The sequence below is a fragment of the Talaromyces stipitatus genome, genomic scaffold, assembly GCF_000003125.1.
Source record: "Talaromyces stipitatus ATCC 10500 scf_1105507295523 genomic scaffold, whole genome shotgun sequence".
Lineage (NCBI taxonomy): Eukaryota > Fungi > Ascomycota > Eurotiomycetes > Eurotiales > Trichocomaceae > Talaromyces > Talaromyces stipitatus.
The window spans coordinates 546,076-570,847 of record NW_002990113.1 but is presented as its reverse complement, the minus strand read 5'-3'; the positions used below and the strand labels follow the sequence as shown (position 1 = coordinate 570,847).

The window sequence follows — 24,772 nt, the reverse complement described above, 5'->3', positions numbered from 1 at the left end:
AAAGCCCAAACTGTTCGGAATAGCTTTACAGCAACTGGATTAGTACCATTCAATCCAGATCGAGTTTATCAACAGCTTACTGTTCGATTGAAGACTCTAACACCCCCTCCAAGTCGATCAAGTGATACACAATCATCCTGCTTGCAAACCCCTCAAAACCCACGTCAATTTAAGCGCCAAATGACTACAACGAAAAAGAGAATAAGCCGGCATACAAGAAGTTTATCTGAAGCTATTGGTGAAGTGTTTACACGGGCATCAAAGGCTTATGAGATGAGTATTAATGAGCTTACAATTGCCCAGAAGGAACTCCATGATCTACGGGCTGCACATGAGAAGGAGAAGCAAAAACGTCAAAAATCTAAAAAGCAAATATCCCATGATCAAGGAATTACCAGAGAGGAAGCTCAGGCACTTTTACAAGGTCAGATTGAGGCATCTCAAGCTGTTACCACTGCTCCGGCCGAGCCTGAGCTCCCAGTCTCTCATCCACCAGTACGTCGCCAATTTCGGTGTAGTGAGTGTAATATTCTCGGGCATAGAGGACCTCAATGCCCTAATCTTACTAGTAATTAATTTTTTGTGTATAATTATAATTTTGGGTTAGAAATTGAGATTTGAATTCAATATTGCGTACGCGTTCGGAGAGAAACTGTCGGCTCGCTTACCGATTACGTTATCCTATTTTCGATGAATGGTTTTACTAAACTGTACTTGGATATATCTAAAAGCATTCGGGCGTCGCTACCGTAAACAGAAAACCATCTTTTGGATTGTACGTAACAATCTTCAGCGGTATACCTCACCGTATCAAATTATGTATGCAAAAGTATGGAACCCTTGATCCTCGTTGTCATTCGTTTTTTTTTTTTTTTTTTCTAAGTACAGTAAAGGTGGGAGACTTTCTTTTAGCCCTTATTCGGTGGATCCATCTCTGAAGTGTGGCTCGCTCTGATTGGCTGATATATCTCATCTGTCTGATTGGCTGGATCAGCTTAGCTAATCCAACACCATCTACTGCGCAACGCTAGCCTGATATAGCAATTTCGTCCACGCGCCATCGTCGATTCTTACAGATTCAGGGGAAGTCCCAAATTTTCAGGCTTAACAATCAGCAGCGTAGATCAACATTTCTCTCGGCAATCAATGATTTCAAGGCTGTGCATCAATTTAACGGTTCATTTCTTCATTTGCGTCATGTACCTCTTTGAAATTGTCATACTTTGACATCCCGTCACAACTCCTTATAGGTCTTTCGATCACACATACGATTGCCGTGGAAACTCGGGTGACTTGTTGAAACAAGAATGGTCTACTTAGGCCCATCGAATGGTTGTTTGACATGCAAGAGACGCCGAAAGAAGGTTCGTTCGGATCAACCTCTCGATCACTTGGCTCGTCAACTGTGAATTAAGCAGCCGACTGACCAACTAAAAATTCCCGCAGTGCGACGAAACCCGTCCGGTATGCGTCCCGGTTACTGCACTACACTTGAATACAAAGACTGGAACAAACGGCGAGATTGCCGTATATAAAGATATAAACGATTCAACTGACTTTATTTACGTAGTCCTGTATGCGATGTCTTAACTCCAAACGAACATGTGCTGGTTATGAACATGGCACCCATGGCTATCAAATACGCCAATATGGCAATAAACAGTCACAACTCCATAGATCAATGTCATGCAAACCTGCAGCAAGAAAATGCAGTTTACCGAAGAGGGAAATCCTTCCGTGCCTGTCGACACTTCCGCCTGACATTATTCCCAAGGAGGTCCAGATCGAAACGGCTGATCAATTTGCCCTACAGGCATTTATCCATGAGTATTGTATTACCTCCTCGAATACCAAGTTATCATCCGGATTCCTCAGTGGCCTTGAGCAACAACTCGCCGACAGGAAATCGGATTCTATGCTGAAAATAGCCTGCGAAGCTGTGTCCTATGCGAGTCACGGAGTCAGTCTCAATCGCCCTTTTCTGTGTCATCGGGCGGTGGAGCTATATCAAATGGCCTTATCTCAACTTTCCGTAGCCATACATTGTCCGGAAATAGCTTCACGTGAAGAGTCATTATCTGTTGCAATGCTTTTAGGTCTTTACGAGGTAACTAGAACATGCTCTTTGCCCAATTGATTCCCCCTTTCTCGCTCTCTTCCTCGACCCTCCCATCACTAACACTGACGTTACAAATAGATTATCGTTGGAAACGAATTACATCCTGGTTATCACAACCCACATGCCAGAGGTCTAGCTGCTTTGCTTGGAATACGAAGCTCCTCGGTTGGCCTCATAGAAGCGGTCCACCGTAGCCACCCTTTACTGTTACGCATAGGAGCTAAGGTAATCTCTACTTCCCCGTGGTCAAGATAATAGCTAAACATACTTCATTCTGACAGAAACATAAGGAAACAATTTTCTCAACCCCGGCTTCAAAGAAGGATTCTCGAAGTTTAGACGACCTTCTCCTTTCGCTAAGCTCACTCGTGAATCGTGCAAATGCTCTTTTCCAAGAGTCATCGAAAGATTTTAGTGACACGCTTAATCAGCTTCACAACGAAGCACAAGAGCTTGATCGTGCGTTTCCAATGTGGAAAGAGACCCGGGAAACGTCATTCCATCCTAGTACAATTTTTTACATGGAAGACAATTATGACCCATCTGAGTGTCCTGTGGGGTTCTGGCCAGGAGAAGTTGACACATACTTTGACCTTTACAGTTCAGCTGTGTGGAATATCTATCGAGCAGCTCGTTTGTTCCTGGTCGACTTGATTCTGAAATTGTCGAGTGCTCTCAATGATGAGAGAAGTTTAGACACGGAAACTGAAACTGCGAATTGTTTGGTTGATGGTATGCTTGCCTCGATCCCTTTTCATCTGGTTGATGATCTCCATATTTTCTCACAAGAGAAAAAAAGTTCAACATCTATAAATAATCCTGGTAGAGCAGCAGGGGGATTGCTACTTATGCATTCAATTTTCATAGCTTCGCACCTGGATATTGTTAACTTTCAGATAAAACGATATCTTAATCGGTGCTTGTGGTGGATATCGAAGAATATGGGAATTGGACAAGCTGCAATTTTCGCACAAGTATGTATAAATCCTTTCACGAGGACTCTACGCAAGATGCCGCATTTACTAATCCACTGCATAGGCGTCTAATATTGATTTCGAGTACCTTTCTGATAGTTGTATGATTCTATTAGTTGGTCTACTTATTTGAGAGGATGATTCCATTTAAATACAAAAGGAAGCCCAACTCATATTCGAAATTCGAACATCGGAAAGATTGCGGAAAAGCAATGTCCACAAGCAATTAACTCATAAAGTAATAACAATCTTGGTGGCAGAAACCCCCTTCATGACAGCATCAATGCCAGCTTGAACAGATTCCAACCCTTTTCCAATAACAGTAGGTTTTGGAGCCGCCACGTACGAACCACACTTCAATGCTTTTGGTAGGAAGTCCTCGTAGATTGACTTTCCCAGTGAATTCGCGACAAGAGCGTCACCACGGACGTGCTTAATCTGCACTCCTTCCGGTGGATTAGGAAAACGAGGTTTGGTAGTTGACACAAATTTAAAACCCCTGGATCTATGCGCTATATCGAGACAGAATTGGGTTGCGGAGAACCCGATGCTGTCGAGAATTCCAGCTAGCAATTTGCCTTTCAGGGCATCGACAATGTCGTCAGCGACAGTTGGAGAGCTGTAGTCGAAAACTTGGTCGGCGCCGAGATTCTTAACGTAGTCGAAATTCTTGGGTGAAGCGGTAGTAATCACCTCATAGCCTGCTGCTTTAGCTAATTGTATACCATTGCTACCGACACAAGAAGCACCACCCCAAATAACCAGTGTTTCGCCGGTAGTCTTTTGAGGAGGGCAAGTAGGTAATTGCAGACCCATGTAGTCATCGTGGAAGAGACTAGTTGCGGCCGTAGACAGGCAAAGAGGGAGCACGACAGCATCTTGGAACGAAATATGGTCCGGGATCTCCGCTGCCATATTTGCTACCAAGATGGTATAATGCTGAAATGCTGCCCCTTCAGGCTTAAAATCCCACAAAACCAAACCATGTCCAACAATGCGGTCACCTATTTTCCAGCGAGCCACATTCGGCCCAACGGCGATGATCTCTCCCGCGACATCGGTCCCGAGAATGGAGGGATAGCTTAATGGTAGATATGCGAACTGCTGGACGCTTCCATCAATGGGATTCACAGCCACCGCTTGGTTCTTGACGAGAACTTCATTTTCTTTGGGCGTCCAAAGAGGTGCTTCCTTAACCTCCAAAGGCGCCTTCTTGGCTTCGGTGATCCAGGCCGCAGTGTTAGAAGACATTTTGATACATTAAAAGTAGGCGTATCTTAGAAATGGTTAGACTTTGAGCTTCGCGATATTGGGAGTTCAAGGATAGGGGGCTTTGATGGAATGCAGAAGTAGAATTTCTAATGGACTTGCAAGCAGATTGAGGCCCATATTTATAGACATCAAAGGAATTTCTCAGAGGAAAGAGTTATTATACATCTTATTTCTGAACATACTCTATCTTCGAAATCATACGAAGCGCGCAACGCTAAGCTTGATCTAACAGGATGAGGTCGGATTCTGGTTCCTAATTAGGCTAGCCTTGAGCGTTGTCCCGCGAGGCTACCCTAAGGACGTTTCTAATTAATGGACAATATCAAGAAAATGTCATGAGAGAAATAGATAGAAACGACTCTTCTGAGATCAAGGTCCGTTATCATTACAAATGATGCGTTGATAACCCGGACATAGCTTCTAATTCCGTGATTGCTACAGACCTAGGAAAGGTGAGACATTAAAGTGATGCCCGCTGTTAAATCCGTATTCATTTACCGAAATAATCTACAGGTACATGATTCAAAGAGCAGAGCAGAATTACAGTAAATCCACCAAATCGAACAGTGACTTCTCAGAATCATCTTTTGCCAGTGTCTTGACCGTCCATTTCCACAGCTCCTCTTGTGACGTCTCAATAAGCCTATTCTAATGATAATCCTAAGCTTGGGAGAAGAGGAAGGGAAGGCCTAAGTTACAAACAAGTTGGTTGATAGGATCTTACAATTCTGCCTTTTTAGACCGCTTTCCCCATAAGGCCTCCATCCCATGACAGAGTGTATTTGGAGAGCCTCAAGGCTCAGCGCCAGTTTTCCCCTTTCTTCTTCTTCTTCACACTTAGTTTTCTTCGTCGATACTGCTACGCTTAGAAATGAAGTTGTTTCTGGGCCTTGAGCGTCCATCACATTAAACTAAGTGTCCCCATTTTCATCAAATCTTATCATCATCTTACTTACGTCTCGTTGGGACCACTATGGCGAAGCCCGGGCTTGGTTCGACGGCGTCAGAGGAGCCTTCACACGGATGTGAAGGCAACGGCGCAAGGGAGACGACGGAAGGTCGCGATCGTGGGAGTCGCAGGTTGACCTTTGATACTGAGGGAGCTGCCAACGTCACCGTTGAGGAAAATGTGCAGTTGCCAGACGACCTCACTATCGACAACTGGTTGGAAAACATTCGAACAGCACCAAAGCTCATGTACCAGCGAGTAAACGATCTGTTGAAGGCTCAACGCACTGAGCTAGACAGGATTTACCAGGATGAGATATTCAGGAAGGACGAAGAGCTGAGTCAAAAGAATGAAGCTTTCCAACGATTGATTGACGAGCGAGATGAGCTGCAGTTTGCAATGAACAAGCTTACCCTTCGGTTTCTCAATCAGGAACCAGGGACGGGAACCGTAGCGGCATCGGTTACAAAGAAATCGCCCAAGATCCCCGATGGGAAGAAGCTCTCTGACGGGAAGGATCCTCGATATGAATCGTGGAAAATCGACGTTCGTGCGAAGCTGAAGGCAAACAAAGATCAGTACGATACCCCAGAAGCACGCAGGGCTTACGTGAAGTCGATGTGTGAAGGAGAAGCCGCAGAGCATTTGCTAGCGCGTCTCCGCGATGACGCCCCAGACCCCTTTATTGATGCCGACGACATGATCGAACATCTTGACACTATTTACCTCGACGCTAACCGCGTTTCTAACGCCAAGATGGATTTTCGAAACCTTACTCAAGGCAAGACGCGTTTCCAGACGTTCTTGTCGAAGTTCGCCCTACTTGCGTTAGATTCGGGGTTGTCACGATCTGAATGGAAGGAGGAACTATACTACAAGATGAACACAGAGATGAAACGTGCGGTCATGAGGGAGAGCAATGACAGCACGATGTCGTACGAAGAATTTGTTAAGTTTTGCACTATGCAGGCGAATCGGTTGGAACAAATCGCTCGTGAAGAGAAGACCCAGCGCACGGCGGACAACAGGAACAACTTCAACCCTACGGCATCTGGTATCCCCTCGACTGACAAGAAGTCCACCGCCGCCAAAGCCTCGAATTCAAATGACGACAAGAAGAAGAAGTCCCTTCCCTGGCAAGACCCTGAGTTGAAGCCGCTCATGGAGCAAGGTCTTTGTTTCAACTGCAAGCAACCAGGGCACCGTCGCAACAGCTGTCCTTTCAAGAAGGGCACGGAGATAAAGGAAATTGAAACTTCGACCGAACAACCAAAGGCACAAGGAGATGAAGTAAAAGACAGGGCCTAGGGGAAGTCTCCACCTTAGGCCGAAGGAGTGTCGATTGCTGGGCTTTAGATTTAGCGAGATTGTTAGGAAATGAGAAGGAAAGTTTCACAGTACCTATAAGATTAGCTAAGAACACAATGACTGTCTCAACTAGAGCCCTAGCCGACACTGGAGCAAATGGATTAGCCTTTATGGATCGACGATTTGCAATGTTGATTGCAAATCACCTCGCAGTTAGCATACAGCCTCTTGGAGAGGAACTTCGGGTCCGAGGATTCGATGGAAAGGAGGCGGCCCCAATTAATGAAGTATTAACAGTACACTTACTGATTGATGGTCGACGACAACTTGATCTGCCTTTCTTGTTAGCCAATATGGGAAAACACGATGTGATCTTGGGAAGAATGTGGTTTGCGGAGAACAAAGTCCTACCTGACTGCCACGGCCGACGGTTGATTTGGCCAGACGAGCCGAGCCTGAAGGACACCCTAGTGACGAAGCACTATTTGAATGCCCCGAAGAGAATACTGAAACGTATCAATGCGGATCCCAAGCACCAGAGGGATGTCGAACGTCGAGATAAACTCATGGAGGTTGAAGATAGAGTTCTTCGTGTTGCGGTTCCGTCACGCGGGAGCAAGGACTCTAATTGGTCTCCAATGTCGCCTCTCGCGAGAGGTGAAATCACAGCCAATCAGAGAATGCTGAGTTCAGTGGAAACCGTTCAGCGAGACCCACCAGTCGTATATGGTCGACACCACGACGTGAGTTTGGCTGCATCTTATGACCGAATGAATAGAGCACTGCGCGAGGCATTGAAAGAACCAGAGGAGTTACCACCACCGAAGCGAGTCCGTCAACATGAGAAGATCCCGCCAACGATGGATATCGCGCTGATCAACGCCGTTGGATTTGTTCGTCACGTGCGGGACAAGGACACAGAGACGTGCATGACTAGTTTGCATGAAATCGAAAAGGCCATTGATGGACAACTGCAATTGCAAAATGAAGAAGAAAAGGACACCGAGACCGAGGGAATCAAGAAAACATTGCCAGAGAAGTATTGGGAATTCATCGACGTTTTCCTGAAGTCGAAATCCGATGAACTGCCACCACATCGACTATACGATCATAAAATTGAACTCACTGAAGAAAAGCAGCTGGGTTATAGTCCAATTTATCGGATGTCGTTAGAGGAACTCGAGGCTGCGAGGGAATACATTTTAGAGAACTTGCACAAAGGATTCATTGTGCCAAGCAATGCTCCCTTTGCATCACCGATATTGATGGCTAAGAAACCAGGTGGTGGTCTGCGATTCTGTGTGGATTTTCGCAAGCTCAATAGCATCACCAGGAAGGACCGGTACCCGTTACCTTTGATCGATGAAGTCTTTGAGAGGCTCAGTAGAGCGAAGGTTTTCACCAAGCTCGATATTCGACAGGGGTTTCATCGCATACGAATGCATCCTGATTCAGAGGACTTGACAACTTTCCGATGTCGGTATGGGACGTATAAGTACAAGGTTATGCCGTTTGGCGTTACAAATGGACCAGCTACATTCCAGCGGCTAATTAATGATATTTTCATGGACTGTCTTGATAAGTTCCTCGTCGCGTTTGTGGACGACTTACTAATCTATAGTGATAATGAACTGGAGCACGAGCTTCATGTTAGGCAGGTTCTCCAGAGACTGCGAAACGCCGGTTTGCAGGCAGCAATCCACAAATGTGAGTTCCACGTCACGAAGACACGTTATTTAGGGTTTATCGTTACGGAACATGGAATCGAAGTCGACCCTTCAAAGATCGAAGCTATTCTCAGATGGGGCGTGCCAACTACTGTGTTTGGAATCCAGTCGTTCCTAGGATTTTGCAACTTTTACCGTCGATTCATCAAGGACTATAGCCGAATAGCCAAGCCGCTATACCGCCTGACTCACAATAACGTGCCGTTCGAATGGACGAAAAACTGCCAAGAGGCTTTTGACAAGCTCAAGCTCTGTTTATCAACAGCACCGGTGTTGAGTCATTATCAGCCAAATCTCCCTACACGTGTAGAGACCGACGCGTCGGATGGAGTGATCGCAGGGATCTTGTCTCAGTTGCACGAGGAGGGACTATGGCACCCGGTGGCTTATTTCTCACGTACGATGACGCCTTCAGAAAGGAATTATGATATCCACGACAAAGAGATGCTAGCTATCGTCCGCGCTCTTGAGGAGTGGCGACCTGAGCTGGTGGGGCTACAGCGGGAGGACCGGTTTGAGATACTTTCTGATCACCGAGCTTTGGAGTATTTTATGACGACTAAAAAGCTCAACGCCCGACAAGCTCGTTGGTGTGAGTTCCTCACTGATTACTACTTCGTCTTGAGGTTCCGGCCAGGAAAGGCCAATGTCGCGGCGGACACGCTAACCCGTCGAGACGGAGCGCCAAAGGATGAAGGCTATCGTGAGCGAACAATATTAACTGAAGATTTTCTTGATTCAGCAGTAAAGGCCGATCTGGGGCTCGTAGGAGAAATCGACTCTTCAATCGATATCATGTCAAGAGTGGTTACTGCGAATTTAACTGCTGAGGAAGCGGAGTCATATCGGCAAAGGGCCCGAGAAGGGGACGACGATTGGAACCTGCTTGGAGGCCGTCTGTTTTTCCGAGATAGGCTGTTCGTGCCGGCTGTAGGAGACCTTCAGGCGCGCCTATTGGATGAGATTCATCAACAACCATCAACAGCTCACGCTGGTAAAGGCAAGATGACCAGGTTGGTGAAAGAGCGGTATTACTGGCCTTCTTGGTCCCAGGATGTGAACCGGTATGTTGACAATTGCATGACATGTAAGCGAATGAACACCCGCCGTGATTTGCCTCCAGGATTACTCAAGCCGTTGCCCATACCTGAACGGCCATGGCAACACATATCAATGGACTTTATGTCATACCCGAAGGATAAACACGGCTACGATGCGGTATTTGTTGTGGTCGATAGATTGGGGAAGCGACCAGTATCAATTCCATGCCACAAGACAGTAACGGCCAAAGAGATGGCTCGGCTTTTCATACGGTTTGTTCTTCCATGGGCAGGACTACCGGACTCTATTGTGTCGGATAGAGGTCCCCAGTTTGTGTCGGAATTTTGGCAAGAGGTTTGTAGGATTCTGGGTGTCACGATCAAGTTATCGACAGCGGACCACGCTCCCACTGACGGCCAGACCGAAATCGCGAATCAATACCTTACGCAAAGGCTTCGACCGTACGTTAATCATCATCAGGATGACTGGTCGGAATGGTTGCCTATTATGGATTACGCTGCGGCCACCCTTCCCCAGGAATCGACGAATTTGTCCCCTTTCATGATTGAGCGAGGATATCAACCAAGAACTTCTTTCGATTGGTCGGGCCCGGCGCAGCCAGGACGATTGACCATTAATCAGAGGGACGCTCAGCGATGGATGACTAGATTTGCTGAGATTTGGAAATATGCGAAGCAACAGCTTCAGCTTGCACAGGAACGTCAGCAAGCACAAGCGAACCGCCGTCGGCGTGAAGTTGATTTTGACGTTGGAGATGAGGTCATGGTTACAACAAGAAATTGGAATCTGAATGTACCCGGTCGGAAGCTGGCCATGCAATGGAGTGGACCATACCGTGTGAAAGAGAAAGTCGGTCATTCTTATCGGCTTGACTTACCACCTGGCATCAATGTTCACCCGGTTTTCTCACCCGATAAATTGCGTTTAGCATCACGCACAAAACCGCTGGAGGGGCAACTTCGCGATCCCTCTCCACCTGTGGAGGTGAATGGAGAGCACGAATGGGAAGTCGACAAGGTCTTGGATTCGAAAATTCGTTACAGGAAGCTCAACTATCGCGTGGCCTGGATCGGCTACGACCCTGATCCTCAGTGGTATCCTGCGCGGAATTTCAAGAATGCGCCAGCGAAGCTCCGTGAGTTCCATGCCGCATATCCAGACAAGCCAGGACCGCCACGTCGTTTACAGGAATGGCTCGATGCCGCTGACCGAGATGAATTCCTCCCAGATGAGGATGACGACGATTTGGTGTAGCGCTTAGGGGCAAGCGCTTCTTTCGAAGGGGGGTGATGTGACGTCTCAATAAGCCTATTCTAATGATAATCCTAAGCTTGGGAGAAGAGGAAGGGAAGGCCTAAGTTACAAACAAGTTGGTTGATAGGATCTTACAATTCTGCCTTTTTAGACCGCTTTCCCCATAAGGCCTCCATCCCATGACAGAGTGTATTTGGAGAGCCTCAAGGCTCAGCGCCAGTTTTCCCCTTTCTTCTTCTTCTTCACACTTAGTTTTCTTCGTCGATACTGCTACGCTTAGAAATGAAGTTGTTTCTGGGCCTTGAGCGTCCATCACACTCTTGTTTGTCCTGGTCGTAACTCGCGTCACTAGACTTGATACGCTTGGGACCTTCATAATAGGCGCCACTACCAATTTCCTCATCTGATTCAATCACTAATCTGGCCAACATCTTCCCCGAATGTTCCACGGTGTGAGTATTTGGCGTTAACAAGAGGCGAAGAAGAGGTAATATCTTCGGTAAGACTTTTAACCACAAGAACCTTTGAAGGGCAGAGTAATCGCGTGCCAGACCAGTGCCAGGCATAAAGCCGGGATCAAACGCAGCAACTGTCCAATGTTTCCCGGATTTCTTATTGATAGCTTCAAATCGTCGGTGAAGCGCATAACCGTAAAGGACATTGACCAATTTTGTCGTGGAATAACGCTGACGGCCATTGTTTTTCAGGGATTGTCCCGTGGGATGAGCTAACTCTCCTGCGGATGAGTAGTAGGCATCTGGCATACCGCTCTTTTGAGCGGGATCATGAGTTCCACTGCTGACAATGACCACTCTCGCCATATCCGCTAAATGAGGGCGTAGAAGAGAGAAAAGAAGAGCGTGGCCAATATGACTTATGGCAAAAGTCTTTTCGAAACCATCTATGGAGTACTGCACATCCCCAGGAAACTGGAGAGCAGCATTGAATACCAGCGAATGGATTGGAGGAAACTGGTTTGTTTCCCACTGAACAGCAAAAGACCGTACCTGCGCAAGACTAGAGAGATCTAGCGGTAGGAATCTAACATTCTTCTGGTTGAGCGCATTGTTTAGAGCATTGGCAGAAGAGTTCGGATCCGAACGTGAAGCGATAATGATTTGATAATCGGGGTACTTCCGAGCAACGTTCAATGCGCAGTGATACCCCAGACCAGATGTTCCACCAGTGATGAGGATGCTCCGGAGGAATTTTGCAGGCATGATTTTAGAACACAGCCGCCGAAATGTACTTTCTAATTAAATCTCACAATGGCGTGTAATAATTGAGTCTCAAATAACACAGGACTTGGAAAATATTTGGCTGAGAGTGAATCGTTCCCTGATTCTCGAGGAATGATCTCGATTTTTATGTTGCGGCATATCGACCATCAGATCTTTCGTTTGATGTAGCATGGAGTACTAATCGCTCAAAAACAACAAATATGCACCAATAAAATGAGTTAGATAACTCTGTTGCCTGATCTTGCAAAGAGAAGCAGCTTGGAAGGACAATCTGAGTAGGCGATGTTGATATCGAAATTGAATGAAAAAGTCGGTGCCGTTCGGGCCTAGCGTCAGATGCCAGTGGATACCTGACTTTGCAGGCATCACATCATTGGCCTGGGTGGAGCGACGGTCCCGTTCCGGTATAGCGTCGACGTTTAACAATGAGCGAATAAGAGCCCTTTTAGAGGGCCCAGTATGTCCTTGGCTAGTCAGGCCAATTAAAACGAATACTGACCGGCTTTCGATCTTTTTGCCGGATTTCCCAGGCTTAACACTTTCCTCCCCAAGTACCTTTACGACAAAAGGTGACACTACATTCTCCTAAAAGACACAGTCTAGGCATGCTTTCTCAATACGCTCCTCATGTGAATAATGGATCTCTTGCCGCAGGATTTGTTCCACTACTCGGAGATTCACCGAGTGTTGATATGTACCTCTTGTCGGTATGCCGTGCAGCCAACAGCCATTACTCGTCACCTGAAGGATATACATCATTTGCCTAGCGACAAACGCCAGTCATTTGTTACTTACTGGAAGAACCTGCCATTGAAAAACCCAGACGAAGTGGAACCTCCATTCCCACAAGACTTCCCAGTCTCTTACCTCCCACTCGAGAAAGGATGGCAATGCAATTCCCCTGGCTGCTACTATCTATGCGCCTCAAAAAAGCGCATGGAGACTCATTGGCCTGCGGAGCATGGCCGTAAAGGTAACCCAAGCCGTGATTGGAGTCCCACATTATTGCAGACATTCTTTCGGGGTAATATGGTCAAGTACTTCACCAGAGATTCCAGATCTCTCCTCGCTGCGGTACATGTAGTCCATGTAAAGTCTCAGCATACAATAGTCAAGGACCTTGGAGACAGCGATAATCTGCAATTCAAACGAAAGCGCATTGGCGATATTCAAACCAAGTACAATTTGGACTCAATAGACTCTTGGATTTTGGAATATTACTGGACCTCTGCATATATTAGCCTTGGAAACGACCATGAGACGGAATACATCTGGTCAAAGGTCGTTCCGGACTTAGCATATAGTCATTCATTTCTGTTACACGGTCTGCTTGCCTGTACCGCTCAATGCATGACCCATATGAACTTCCCGCAGCAGCGAGAAGAGCTCTTGCTACGAGCTTGTTCACACCAGAATTACGCCCTCCCGGCCTTTAGAAAAGCAATCGATAACCCCAAGAGTGAAAATTGCGATGCGATCCTGACATTCTCCTATTTATTAGTGGTCTATACATTAGCTACCTCTACCAGCAATTCAGAAGACTCTCTGCTGCTTGTCGAAAATGATGTCGATTGTTCCAATGGAGACTCAATAGTGCCACCGTGGCTTTTCTTTCTCCGGGATGGTTGTGTGATGCTATGCGACGTATGGGATACAATTGAAAAAGGGCCTGTAGCTAGGCTCGCTGCTGCATGGGAATTGGAGATGTATAAGGGCAATAGGCCCCTACCCTACTGGTCGCACTTCAAAAATGTCGCGCGAGAGGCTTCTATATGGTCAAAAGAGGAAGGTCGTATATACGGCGATGCAGCCCTTCTTCTAGCGAAGTCATTTGCCACCATGGAATATGATCAGACGGATATTTTTTTCAACACGTGGAAAATCCTTGGATCATGGCCGATGCGGGTGGAGTCTGAATTCATGACCCTCCTTTACAGGCGTCACCCTGGAGCTTTGATACTGCTGGGACATTACTGTATTATCCTCAGGTATATGGAGGGTTACTGGTATTTCCAAGGAGGTGCAGCAAAGCTCATGTTATCGATTATGAATGTTCTGGAAGAGAGTTGGCATAAATTCATCCGAGAGCCGGTGGATTTGATTTTAGGGACTGGATTCTTACATGAATGAACTGAATCAAATATGATATACACGGAGACGCAATTCATGGAGTTGAACTTCAAGGGGGCGTTGTATGATATATTCTCCATACATTTACGCTGTTCGCTTGGAATAGAAGAAGAGCTTACATTAGGATTCAGAGATGCCAGTCGCATAATCCCTTTCCAGCGTCGGGGGGTATAAGACATCTACCATATCCCTATTGCTGAAAGATAATATGTTGCGTCCTAAGCAGACACTTGATATTTGAGAAACAGAAAGCATTGGTATTCAGATTTACACAATGCTTCAATAAGAAATGCATATCTTGAAGTTCTCTTTATAGTGATTGCGAAAGTAATTCGAAACACATGTGAATATCCTTTCAATACAGAAATGAATTCGGGATTCCGAGCTCTATGGCGAAGGATTATTGATGTATGAGTTTGTAGTCTTACTGATAATAGCAATGCATCCACTGACTACTTCCTGTCGATCTCTGGGGTGGAGTCATAATTAGACGGAATGCTCAACTTCAAGCTTCTCCCCATACACCTTTTATTACTAAGACGCTCCGGTCCAAAAACCTCTCCTGCATCAGACGATATCAGTTTGCAACCATCTGGAAATGCAGCAATGAGTATTCCAACCAAGAGCCCGATGAGCCGCGGTCCAAATACTGGTTTCGCAGGACATTCGAAAGGCTTTGAACCAAATGGTAGGAAAGCTTCTTGCTGCTCGTTTGTCACATTATTCCAGCGCAACGGATCACAAATCTCAGCTGTCGGCCCCCAGATGTTTGTCGAAAGATAACAGGATTCTATGTCGGCCGCGAGCTTTAAAGGTTCAGCGGAACGTCCGTCCATCCATGCTCGATAAATTCGTTTCGTCGGCGGATAGACACGAAGCATTTCCTTGACCAGGAAGTTGGCAGATACAACGTCTGGTGGATAGGCTCGATTAAATACTTCTGCTGTCGGTTCTTGAGAGTATAGAATAAGTGCATTTCTCCAACTCGGATGCTCTTTACCTGTCTTGTATGCCACCTCGATGAACCCTCGTAAGACAACCCGCCACATTGTCTCAAATCCAGGCAGAATGAAGTTCAAAGGGTTTTTGCGGGGATCCAGAATGTCTGCACGTGGCATGACATTGGTGAGTGTATCTCGTAAATATCTATTATCTCTGAATTCAAGCAAATTATTTTCCGATTTTGACTTGATCCAGGCATCATTGATAGCCTGAGCTAGTTCTCCAAGTTGCTTGAATTCAACGTCCTGGAGGCCGTCTTCTTTGTCGAAGAAGAAAAATACTTTGAGTATAGCACGAAGTGTGAGTGCTTGCACCACCTACCCTAGATAAATGAAGCGGCAAATTTCCCGTGCTTCACATTTCCATCGGCATATAGCTTTCTAAGAAGTTGATGCTATCGACTTCCAACCATTACTGGGAACATTTATCATAGTCCTTGACCTCTTGGCAAACTCGCTTACGTAGATTTCGTCAGAAGTCGTAAATGCGTTCTGGATCCCAAAGGTTCGTTTTAGGGACTGATTCATCAGGCTTCGTGAATCAGGGGGTTCAAGGTGGTTTGGCTTTCGGCCAGGGAGCATCTTCGCTTGAATCAGGGAGCGGATTTCATTTGGCGTACAATAATGGACCTTCTTCCTGAGTACCATTGAAGTGAGGTACTCTACTCTCCGACGGGCAAGAATAGATGGAACGATGACAAGTATGATCAAGGTGTTAATGTAGACGATATCCTCCATTGGGTATATTATGCTAATGTAGAAGATGTAGGAGATTGTACTTTGATGAGAAGTATCGAAGATTGTCAAGTTGGAGATGCGAATAAGAAAGATGGCGTCGATAAGATATCTTCTGGATGCCCTCTCGACACGTATTTATACCAAGTGGCAAGGTGCAATTTCCTCCAAACATACTTATTTATTGCACCGGTAAGATCAGCATGAATCCTATGTGGCGGTGAAAACCCCTCTCGTCAAACTGTCTAGCCTTATAACACCAAACATCCTTTCTATCAAGCAATGGCCCATGCCTGGTAACTTCACAGCTTGTCACACACTTCCAGATTTCCCTGATCATTGCAATATGGTGCAGGCCCTCTTGGCAGAATCTAATTGCGTGCATGATGTGGGATCATAGTACTTACTCGACTTTGTGGGCTGGTGTATTTCCAGACGGAACACTACACTGACTAGATGCAATACCTTGGTAATTGTTTGTAAGCTGTTACATGCCCCTGACCTTGGCGGTCATTTGGCCAGGGAGATAGATCCATGGACATAGCCATATTGAAGTGCTCTTGAATAACCCTAAAATAGTGTTATCACTCCATCCAAGGGTATCATACTTAGTAGAAAGAGAAAATGTTGAAAGATATATTTGTCAGAGTTACAGTGACGAAAAAATATAGTCAATAGTACATAGTTGTCATTCACTCTGTAAGTCGAAATTTTATTGCTATCTAACAAGGAAAAAGGCCACCTTTCTAAATAGGAAGAGAGACAAGCTCGTCTATGGATTGAGTCACTGAGACAAAGAGGAGTCTCAATCTCGTAACAAAATTCTTTTTTGATTCACATGCATGTTGTATCTAGTAACGTAAAATGACGTAAGTCGATATGCATTAGATTATGTACCAACCTCCAAATATGAAATATGCAGACATTGGCCAGAAATAGGCCGCGTAGTGACAAAGAATAGAAACCAGCCCATTTAGAACGTCAGACAAAGTATAAGAGTCATCTTTGATTTGGAGATAATGAGTCTGTTGATTTACCTTCAATAGATCGCAAAATCTAGTGAGGATTGTGACGCTTGTCCAATACTAACAATCTATTGATCTAGGGTAGCCTATCGACGAGAATATTGTGTATGGGGAGAGGAAGAAAACTGGGAGTCAAGCCGTGGGCTCAGAGCCCTTATGTATATATGTCAGCGTGCTACACCCGTGGATCTTCCTCCGGCGCGGATCAACTATGATCCGAGAGTCATGTGATCTCCGTAAAGGGGTCAGCGCAGCTGTAGTTAGCTTAGATAACCAATAACAACAACTAGTTAACTAGCACATCAACAATATAGTGTTGGAACGCAATACGCTATCCCTAATTGGGAATCCATCATACTACTAACATGAAGAAATTTCGAGAACTAGGTTCACATACTGACGAGATATAGACATCCAATCAGCTCTATATGGCTATATCTAGAAGGTTCGACTGGATGTCATCTCATGATCTAGTTTGTACAGGACCTCACATATAAAAGAGGTCAACATTCCTGACAAGTTTTGTATTAGAGAGGGTGCATCAATACATAGAAATTCTCAACTCTAAGTTCTTATTATTTGCCTATATTCCGTATCCATCCTAGCGTAACCGAGCTCCAACAGTTATGAGCCCGGGATTGCTGTGAGATAGATATTCAGAAACTGCCCACAATCCTCTATATCCAAAAGCCGGTTATCGAAGTATATCAATCGAATCCAAACCTTTGGGAACAGCCCAAGCTCTGTCTGAATCGCTTAGCCATGGACGAGAAGAAGACGACTGTGATCCTAAAAACCTCGGACGATTGGAGAAAATGGATGGAACAACTGAGAACAAAGGCGACAAAGGAACGAGTCTGGGAATATGTGAATCCAAGTACCATCAATACTGGGGACTTGGAGCCAGCGCCAACAAAACCGATAGAGCCCATTCAACCTTCTAAGCCAGACCTATCCGGCGATGAAGATATTGCTATTAAACAATTCAAGCTGATGAACTGGCAAGCTGACATGGCGGCTCATGATTCGCAACGACGGATTTACGAACACAATAAGGCTCGATATGAGAAGCATATAGAGCGAATGACAAACGTCAAGAACTATATCCTTGATACAGTCGAACTTGGCCACCAGTCAGAAATCCGGCAAATGGAAGATATTAAGGAAATAATCCGAACTTTGAAGAGACGGTTTGCCCTTACAGAACAACGAGAGAACGACCTGCTCTTGAGCCGAGAACGAAGTCTTCTTAATCCGAAACGCACTCAAAGACCGAAGGAATGGGCGGAAAAATGGAGAACCCTCGTACTGGATATGAAGCTTGCCAATTTCTATGAGTTGTCAGACACAAGATTGGCACGAGACTTCATACAATCCACTGCAGAGATTGCGCCCAAGTTTCACGACATCTGGAGCACAAGAATCCTCGAATACGACATGGGATTAGACACATCAGGCTTAACGGAGATTCCAGATATTAACGAGATCATAGGAACATTCGACAAGTGGGTTGAAGCCAATAATAAGTTGGAATCAAGTCACAGACGCGATATCGCTATGGCAACTCTCAACGGAAAGTCAGATCAGCCTGAAGACAACAAGAAAAGTCAGATGAGATCAAAATCGAAGGACAAAACATGTCTCTGCGGCCAGAAGCACCAATTTGAGGACTGCCCATACGTGAACCCAGCAAAACGACCTAAGGACTGGGAATCAGACATCAGTATTGAGGAAAAGTTCAAGAATCTTGAGAAAAAGGACACCCCATATGCCAACGCCTTGAAACGGGTTAAGAAAGGACTGGAAAAGAAAAAGAAAGAGCGAGATTCCGACACCAGCAAGAAAACAGATAAGGATTCGGAAAGATCGAATTTCATGTATGATTCCGATGAGATTGCATGTGCTGTCAGATTGGATACGGCATTATTAGCCTCGAACGACGACCTCACAAACAAAGTCATAATGGATAACGGTACAACAACTCATATTTTCAACGATCGAAGAAGGCTCCGAAATTTAGGCAACGAATCCAGGTGGCTGCTTGTTGGAAACACAAGAATCAAAATGACTGGACCTGGAGAAACAATAGTATATCCCACACAACCGATCAGTGAAAAGGTTAAGCGAAAGGGTATTATCGTCCGTGACGCCTGGTACGTTGAAGGCTTTCATACCAATATCGTATCACAAGGGATTATGGAGGACCATGGTATATATTATGACACCCGAAAACGATTATTGGAAAAGAACAGTCAGGAATTGTGTCATATTCGACGAGAAGGAAATCTTTACCTTATCGAATGGGACGAGAACAAGCCAGCACGCAGTTCGCTTAGCGTCGACTTTGCCTTCAATTCCATGGAGAAAAACATACTCAAAGATCCGATGAATGTGTGGCATAAAAGATTCGGACACGTATCATCCAGAGCTATTGAGAAACTCCAAGAAGCAACAGAGGGAGCTATTGTTATGTCAGTTCCAAGCCGCAATAACGAGGGATTCAAAATCAAATGTGAAACCTGCGAACTTACCACGGCCAAACGTCAAATCAGCAGGGTAGCGATGCCGCTACCAACAAGGCCATTTCAAAAGATATTCGTTGACATCATTGTCATGAACTTGGCACGGAATTTTGACAGATATATCCTCCATGCAGTGGATCCGTTAACTAAATTCCACGTATTAGTCACCACCACAACGAAATCAGTCAATTTCGACCTAGAAAGACTGATTGAGGACATCGAACATACCTTCAAGTGTGTTATTGAGACTATACATGTGGACGGCGAAAGCTCAATCAATGGCAACGACTTCAAGGACTATTGCAAAAGGAAAAGAAAGACGTTAGTCACGACAGTTCCTGATACGCCTGAGCAGAACGGCCTAAGCGAGAAAGCTGGGGATATAATTGCCACCAGGGCAAGGAGCATGATTATTGAAGCCAACCTACCTGAAGGGTTATGGCCAGAGGCAGCCAGAGCAGCCGTTCATATCATGAACCGAACACCAACGAAATCCTTGAACTATAAAACGCCATATGAGTCAGTGTATGGGAAGAAACCATATGTTGGAAATCTGTTTTTATTCGGATCAAAGACTTACGTACGGATCGACACAAAGAAAAGCCACAAAGTAGCTCCACGAGCGCAGATTGGATATCTAGTGGGATATGAAGCTCACAATATTTGGCTCATTTGGACGACAGGTCCACGGGGAACGAAGGTCATTCGAGCACGAGACGTTGTTTTTGACGAAACGAAGAGATATGACCCAGAACATCCATTCGCTAGGGAAATCATCAGAGATGGTGTGACAACGATAACAGAATCATTAGAAATTTCAAACCTTGAAGATATTGACGAGGACAATCAAGTGTTTGATTCAGTTGATGACGACATGAGGCTTCAACGTTGGCAACCCGCCAGTATAAGGTTCTCACCAGCGAGGGGGTCAAATGAATGTTCGAATCAGCCAGATACCGAAACTCCAGTTCAAATCGAGGCACCAATTACTGGAATTGGAAATATTGAAGCACAAAACGACGAACATATATACGATCCTGACGTGCAAATGGAGGATGCCCAAGAAATCTTTCAAGATATTCGCACTGAAAATCGTGGCGATTCCAATATTGTGGAATCTGGGGGGGTGAAAGAGGACGAAGTCGTGGTGAGAAAGGAAGAAACTGATCGAAGCTATACAGGGGAAAGCGGAATAACTAAAAATCCGGAAGAACAGATTCCCCAAATAGGAAATCGCGACTTGCCAACACCTCCACTGACCAATCAGAGCGCGCCAAACACTCCATTAAGAAATGTCACAGGATCTGAGAAGGAGATTACCCCGCCTCCTACACCCTCAAACAACAATAACGCACCCAAAGCAGCAGAAATCAGTGCCGATTTATCAGAAAGGAATATCGTGACAGGTCCAAGAGTGCGAATAGCTTCAAAAAGAGCTCGAAGCCCAGCAACTGATAATTCAGAATCCAGCAAAAATGTGAGAAAGAAGCAACGAGCTGCATTCGCAAGAATGAAGCTATTCCAAGAGTCCTCACTAGCCAAGTCCTTCATGGCCGCTATGGAAAAAACCGACAACCTTCACGAATCTGAGCTCCCACCAGAACCCAAGAACTGGACTGGCGTTCTACGGCACAAATACAAAAAGGAGTTCATTGAAGCTGCAAAAACCGAATTTGACACACTGAAGAAGAAAGGAACGTTCAAGTTTGTTCCAAAACCCTATGATAAACAAGTGTTACCGCTAACATGGGTTTTCAAATACAAATTTGACAAATTTGGCAAGATTTCCAAGTTCAAAGCACGGATTTGTGTACGCGGTGATCTGCAATATGACAATAATTTGGAAACACGAGCGGCAACGTTGGCAGCACGAATCTTCAGGATGATGATATCTCTGGCAGCTGTATTCGACTTAGAGATAGCACAATATGACGCTGTCAACGCATTTGTGAATAGCAACCTTGACGAAGAGGTATATACCGAGTTTCCGAACGGCTTCAAGATTCCTGGCATGGCTATTCAACTCAAGAAAGCACTGTACGGATTACGACGCAGTCCACGGCTTTGGCAGAAAGAATTCACAAAAACCTTGATGAAAACACTCGGATTCGAACAGATACCAGATGAAGAATGTCTATTAGTCAAAAACGGCATATTTCTATTATTTTTTGTTGACGACATTTTGATATTCTACGACAAAGCCACAAAACAAGCGGAATTCGAAAAAATTGAGAAGACCTTGATGGCAACATACGAACTCAGAAAAATGGACAAGTTTGAATGGTTTCTCAACATGCGAATTTTACGAGATAGAGAACAGCGGAAAATTTGGATTTGTCAAGACTCCTACATCACCAAAATAGCTGAGAAATTTGGATTAACCCACGGCCTAGTCAAAACACCAATATCGGTCGATATCAAGCCTTTTGATGGGGAAGCAACAAATCAAGATATTCACCATTATCAGGAAATGGTTGGGTCAGTCATGTACGCCGCTGTCATGACACGAATCGATATTGCAAAGGCTGTCAACGAGCTTGCTAAACATGCCACCAATCCGTCACCTATCCACATACAGCAGATCAAACGAGTGATACAATATCTGTTCAATACAAGATTCCTTGCTATCGAATACTCACCACTAAGGAAGTCAGAATCAGACGTTGTTGTATGTGCCTCAGATGCTTCATTTGGAGATAACATCGATCGTACAAGCTCAGAGGGTTATCTTGTTCAGCTGTACAACGGACCCGTCGACTGGAAGGCTACAAAACAAAGATATGTAACAACCTCTACCACCGAAGCGGAACTAAGAGCAGCAACTGAAGCCGCAAAGCGATTGTATATCTGGAAACGTGTCTTTGAAGCAATCGGCTTCAAGCCAGAGCATGAACTATCTATTCAATGTGACAATACTCAAACCATACGCCTACTGACGAGTCCAGAACCCAATTTCCACACAAGTCTACGCCATATCGACATCTATCACCACTGGCTCCGCCAAGAGATTCAGAGCAAGCGACTTCATATTCAATGGGTCGACACCAAGAGAATGGTTGCAGATGGCCTTACAAAGTTGCTCAAGGGCCAGATCTTTGTGAATTGGAGAAAACACCAGGGATTAGTGGATATAGCACATTTACTGCAGGAATAAAAGCTTCAAGCTTTCCTTCCTGGGGGGGTGTGTTGGAACGCAATACGCTATCCCTAATTGGGAATCCATCATACTACTAACATGAAGAAATTTCGAGAACTAGGTTCACATACTGACGAGATATAGACATCCAATCAGCTCTATATGGCTATATCTAGAAGGTTCGACTGGATGTCATCTCATGATCTAGTTTGTACAGGACCTCACATATAAAAGAGGTCAACATTCCTGACAAGTTTTGTATTAGAGAGGGTGCATCAATACATAGAAATTCTCAACTCTAAGTTCTTATTATTTGCCTATATTCCGTATCCATCCTAGCGTAACCGAGCTCCAACATATAGTGCCCCCCACGTGACTTTTACTTCCTGTCGAGGATTAGATCAAGAAAAGCTGTTGCAAACTCGGTAATCTATCCAGGCCTTACCGGATTGGGAACAAAGTATTGGCAAGGATCGTGGATCTTGTTGCAAGCCTCATATTGTAGGCGCGCGATGCCTCTTGTTAGATAATATGAGGTGTCGAATCGACTTCGAGTCGGCCCCTAGTTGGCTAGTTGGTCAGCCAATTAAGGAAAGACACGTTTTATAGCGAGGGGCTTGGATTCTTCGATATAGAGGAGAATTCCCCATGTTAGAAATAGACAGAGCGAGGAATCAATCAAGAGATACGCTGATATAGAATTTGCGAGTAAAAGGAAGTGTTACCGTGTTATTACACCGTTCCACATCTCCAACAAAAGCCTACAACATTGATACAAGGAAAATTCGAGAATTGAAGTCACAAGATTGAATCTACGAATCAACTTTACAGCTCTGTGTCGAGAATCTTCTATTTGAGATTGCGTGGATGGGATTCTCAAGCATAAATAGTGTCCAACAATCCCCTCAAGATGTAGATAGAAGAGTGCGCAGAATAAGGTCAATATCAATATTTCCACTATAAAGATATCTTTGAGTATTAAGCTTAACTGAGTTTGTGCTAGTGCACTGCAAGTTCCGATACTTCCTATTGGAATCTTTTGGTACTAGTCCGAACGGGGTTAGGCTCTGATGGGAGCTTACAATCTGGGTGAGGAATAAATTGACTCTGATTTGCACACTCTCTAAAAACACAGCTAGCTACGCATCTTGATCCTCTTTATATACACAATATAGTGGCAAAATAGCAATCCTGAATCCAAAAGTAGGGCTGTCGATATTGTGCCAAACCTGGGATCGGCAATTGTGTTTTTCCGGGGATTCACCGATTAGTAAGGTCGTCCAGAATGGGATTAGCGTATCAGATATCCAACACTTCCTATACCCCGGCTATCACTATCAAATACAAATTTGTATGTCATGAGGATGTTGTGGGCATCGCCTGCTGATATCCAAATCCAGCACCGCCGTGTAGCTCATACAGAGACAAGGACAAGGTCAACAAGGATCAAGGATTCCATACTTTTTGCATACATAATTTGATACGTTGAGATATACCACTTAAGATTGTTACGTACAATCCAACACGCAGCTGAGGTGTTCCCTAGTTAGGCAATAAGATATCGACAGAGTCATCAGAGAAGTGTCATGGGAAATGATTTAATTGTGAGTTTGAATCACCTCAGTAGATCCTTCGCTCGAATTCTAGACTTGTAGTTCATAATTGCTTTCAAATTATCACAAGATTCTTAGAACTCTGAATTCCCAACGACTCATAATCGTCCAGACTCACTTGCCAATCATTAGGTACTCGCAATGCCAGATCAAGGTAGTCAGCCTCTGGATAGATAGCCACATCTCTCATTAATCCATTTGGGGGAGTCTTCTCGTCTAGCACTTTTGTGATGAGCTTTCAGCTCCTCGAAGATCATTGTTCTTCTTTTACTACCGAAGGAAATAAGCTGATTTCATGTGTTAACAAGAAGATCGCATTCTATCTCTTGTTCTGTGTGTTTAAGTACGTTGAGAACCTTCAAGTTCTCAATCATGGTCTGAGAATTGTCGAATATCAAATCATCTATGCAACCTGGAATCCACTCGCACTTCATTTCCATTCCTTCTTCCTTTTGCACCTGTATTATCTTGTGAGGCAAAGGGGGCGGCTTTTGTTCCGGGTTAATCCACACCACTTGAAGACATTCAGGCCCTCCTCGTTTGAAAAAGCCCAAAGCAGGACTTGACGCACTCGCCCCCCCACCAAGATGGCGGCACTTGAAAGATCCCGTTCTGATCGATTACTCCAGCGTTGTGCTTTTTGTCAGGGATCATGCCAATGACCTCCCGAGTTTATGACTGTTCGGCAGGTATTCTTTAACAAA

General features: G+C 45.0%; 8 protein-coding genes across 8 annotated transcripts, besides 6 other annotated features; 5 read left to right on the top strand and 3 right to left on the bottom strand.

The window, feature by feature from the left end:
* The first annotated feature begins 3 nt into the window (after positions 1-3).
* Positions 4-450: a mobile genetic element.
* TSTA_061620 (uncharacterized protein) lies at positions 181-694 on the top strand (the record flags this gene model as incomplete). The annotated part of the gene is made up of 2 exons (XM_002340020.1): positions 181-495; positions 608-694. The coding sequence occupies 2 exons, from the start codon at positions 181-183 to the stop codon at positions 692-694; spliced, it is 402 nt and encodes a 133-aa protein (XP_002340061.1).
* A 1,392-nt stretch (positions 695-2,086) lies between these two features.
* On the top strand, positions 2,087-3,165 carry TSTA_061610 (uncharacterized protein; the record flags this gene model as incomplete). Its single annotated transcript, XM_002340019.1, has 4 exons — positions 2,087-2,107; positions 2,198-2,344; positions 2,401-2,851; positions 2,987-3,165. 4 exons carry the CDS (start codon positions 2,087-2,089, stop codon positions 3,163-3,165), a joined length of 798 nt encoding a protein of 265 aa, XP_002340060.1.
* Positions 3,166-3,324: 159 nt separating this feature from the next.
* On the bottom strand, positions 3,325-4,344 carry TSTA_061600 (zinc binding dehydrogenase, putative; the record flags this gene model as incomplete). Its single annotated transcript, XM_002340018.1, has 2 exons — positions 3,325-3,794; positions 3,819-4,344. The coding sequence occupies 2 exons, from the start codon at positions 4,342-4,344 to the stop codon at positions 3,325-3,327; spliced, it is 996 nt and encodes a 331-aa protein (XP_002340059.1).
* Positions 4,345-5,338: 994 nt separating this feature from the next.
* On the top strand, positions 5,339-10,665 carry TSTA_061590 (retrotransposon polyprotein, putative; the record flags this gene model as incomplete). Its single annotated transcript, XM_002340017.1, has 2 exons — positions 5,339-6,604; positions 6,733-10,665. 2 exons carry the CDS (start codon positions 5,339-5,341, stop codon positions 10,663-10,665), a joined length of 5,199 nt encoding a protein of 1,732 aa, XP_002340058.1.
* Positions 7,633-10,179: a mobile genetic element.
* Positions 8,032-8,454: a mobile genetic element.
* A 248-nt stretch (positions 10,666-10,913) lies between the features above and the next one.
* On the bottom strand, positions 10,914-11,885 carry TSTA_061580 (short-chain dehydrogenase, putative; the record flags this gene model as incomplete). The annotated part of the gene is made up of 2 exons (XM_002340016.1): positions 10,914-11,651; positions 11,673-11,885. 2 exons carry the CDS (start codon positions 11,883-11,885, stop codon positions 10,914-10,916), a joined length of 951 nt encoding a protein of 316 aa, XP_002340057.1.
* A 657-nt stretch (positions 11,886-12,542) lies between these two features.
* Positions 12,543-14,036, top strand: TSTA_061570 (uncharacterized protein; the record flags this gene model as incomplete). The annotated part of the gene is made up of 2 exons (XM_002340015.1): positions 12,543-13,365; positions 13,444-14,036. 2 exons carry the CDS (start codon positions 12,543-12,545, stop codon positions 14,034-14,036), a joined length of 1,416 nt encoding a protein of 471 aa, XP_002340056.1.
* Positions 14,037-14,488: 452 nt separating this feature from the next.
* Positions 14,489-15,775, bottom strand: TSTA_061560 (uncharacterized protein; the record flags this gene model as incomplete). Its single annotated transcript, XM_002340014.1, has 2 exons — positions 14,489-15,355; positions 15,500-15,775. The coding sequence occupies 2 exons, from the start codon at positions 15,773-15,775 to the stop codon at positions 14,489-14,491; spliced, it is 1,143 nt and encodes a 380-aa protein (XP_002340055.1).
* Positions 15,776-17,124: 1,349 nt separating this feature from the next.
* Positions 17,125-22,753, top strand: TSTA_061550 (uncharacterized protein). Its single transcript, XM_002340013.1, has one exon. It carries the CDS (start codon positions 17,560-17,562, stop codon positions 22,471-22,473), a length of 4,914 nt encoding a protein of 1,637 aa, XP_002340054.1. The 5' UTR covers positions 17,125-17,559; the 3' UTR covers positions 22,474-22,753.
* Positions 18,397-20,190: a mobile genetic element.
* Positions 19,306-19,851: a mobile genetic element.
* Positions 20,602-22,452: a mobile genetic element.
* Positions 22,754-24,772: the final 2,019 nt, after the last annotated feature.

Coding starts and splice junctions, on each gene's coding strand:
- TSTA_061550 (XM_002340013.1), top strand. CDS start 17,560: ATGGACGAGAAGAAGACGACTGTGATCCTAAAAACCTCGGACGATTGG.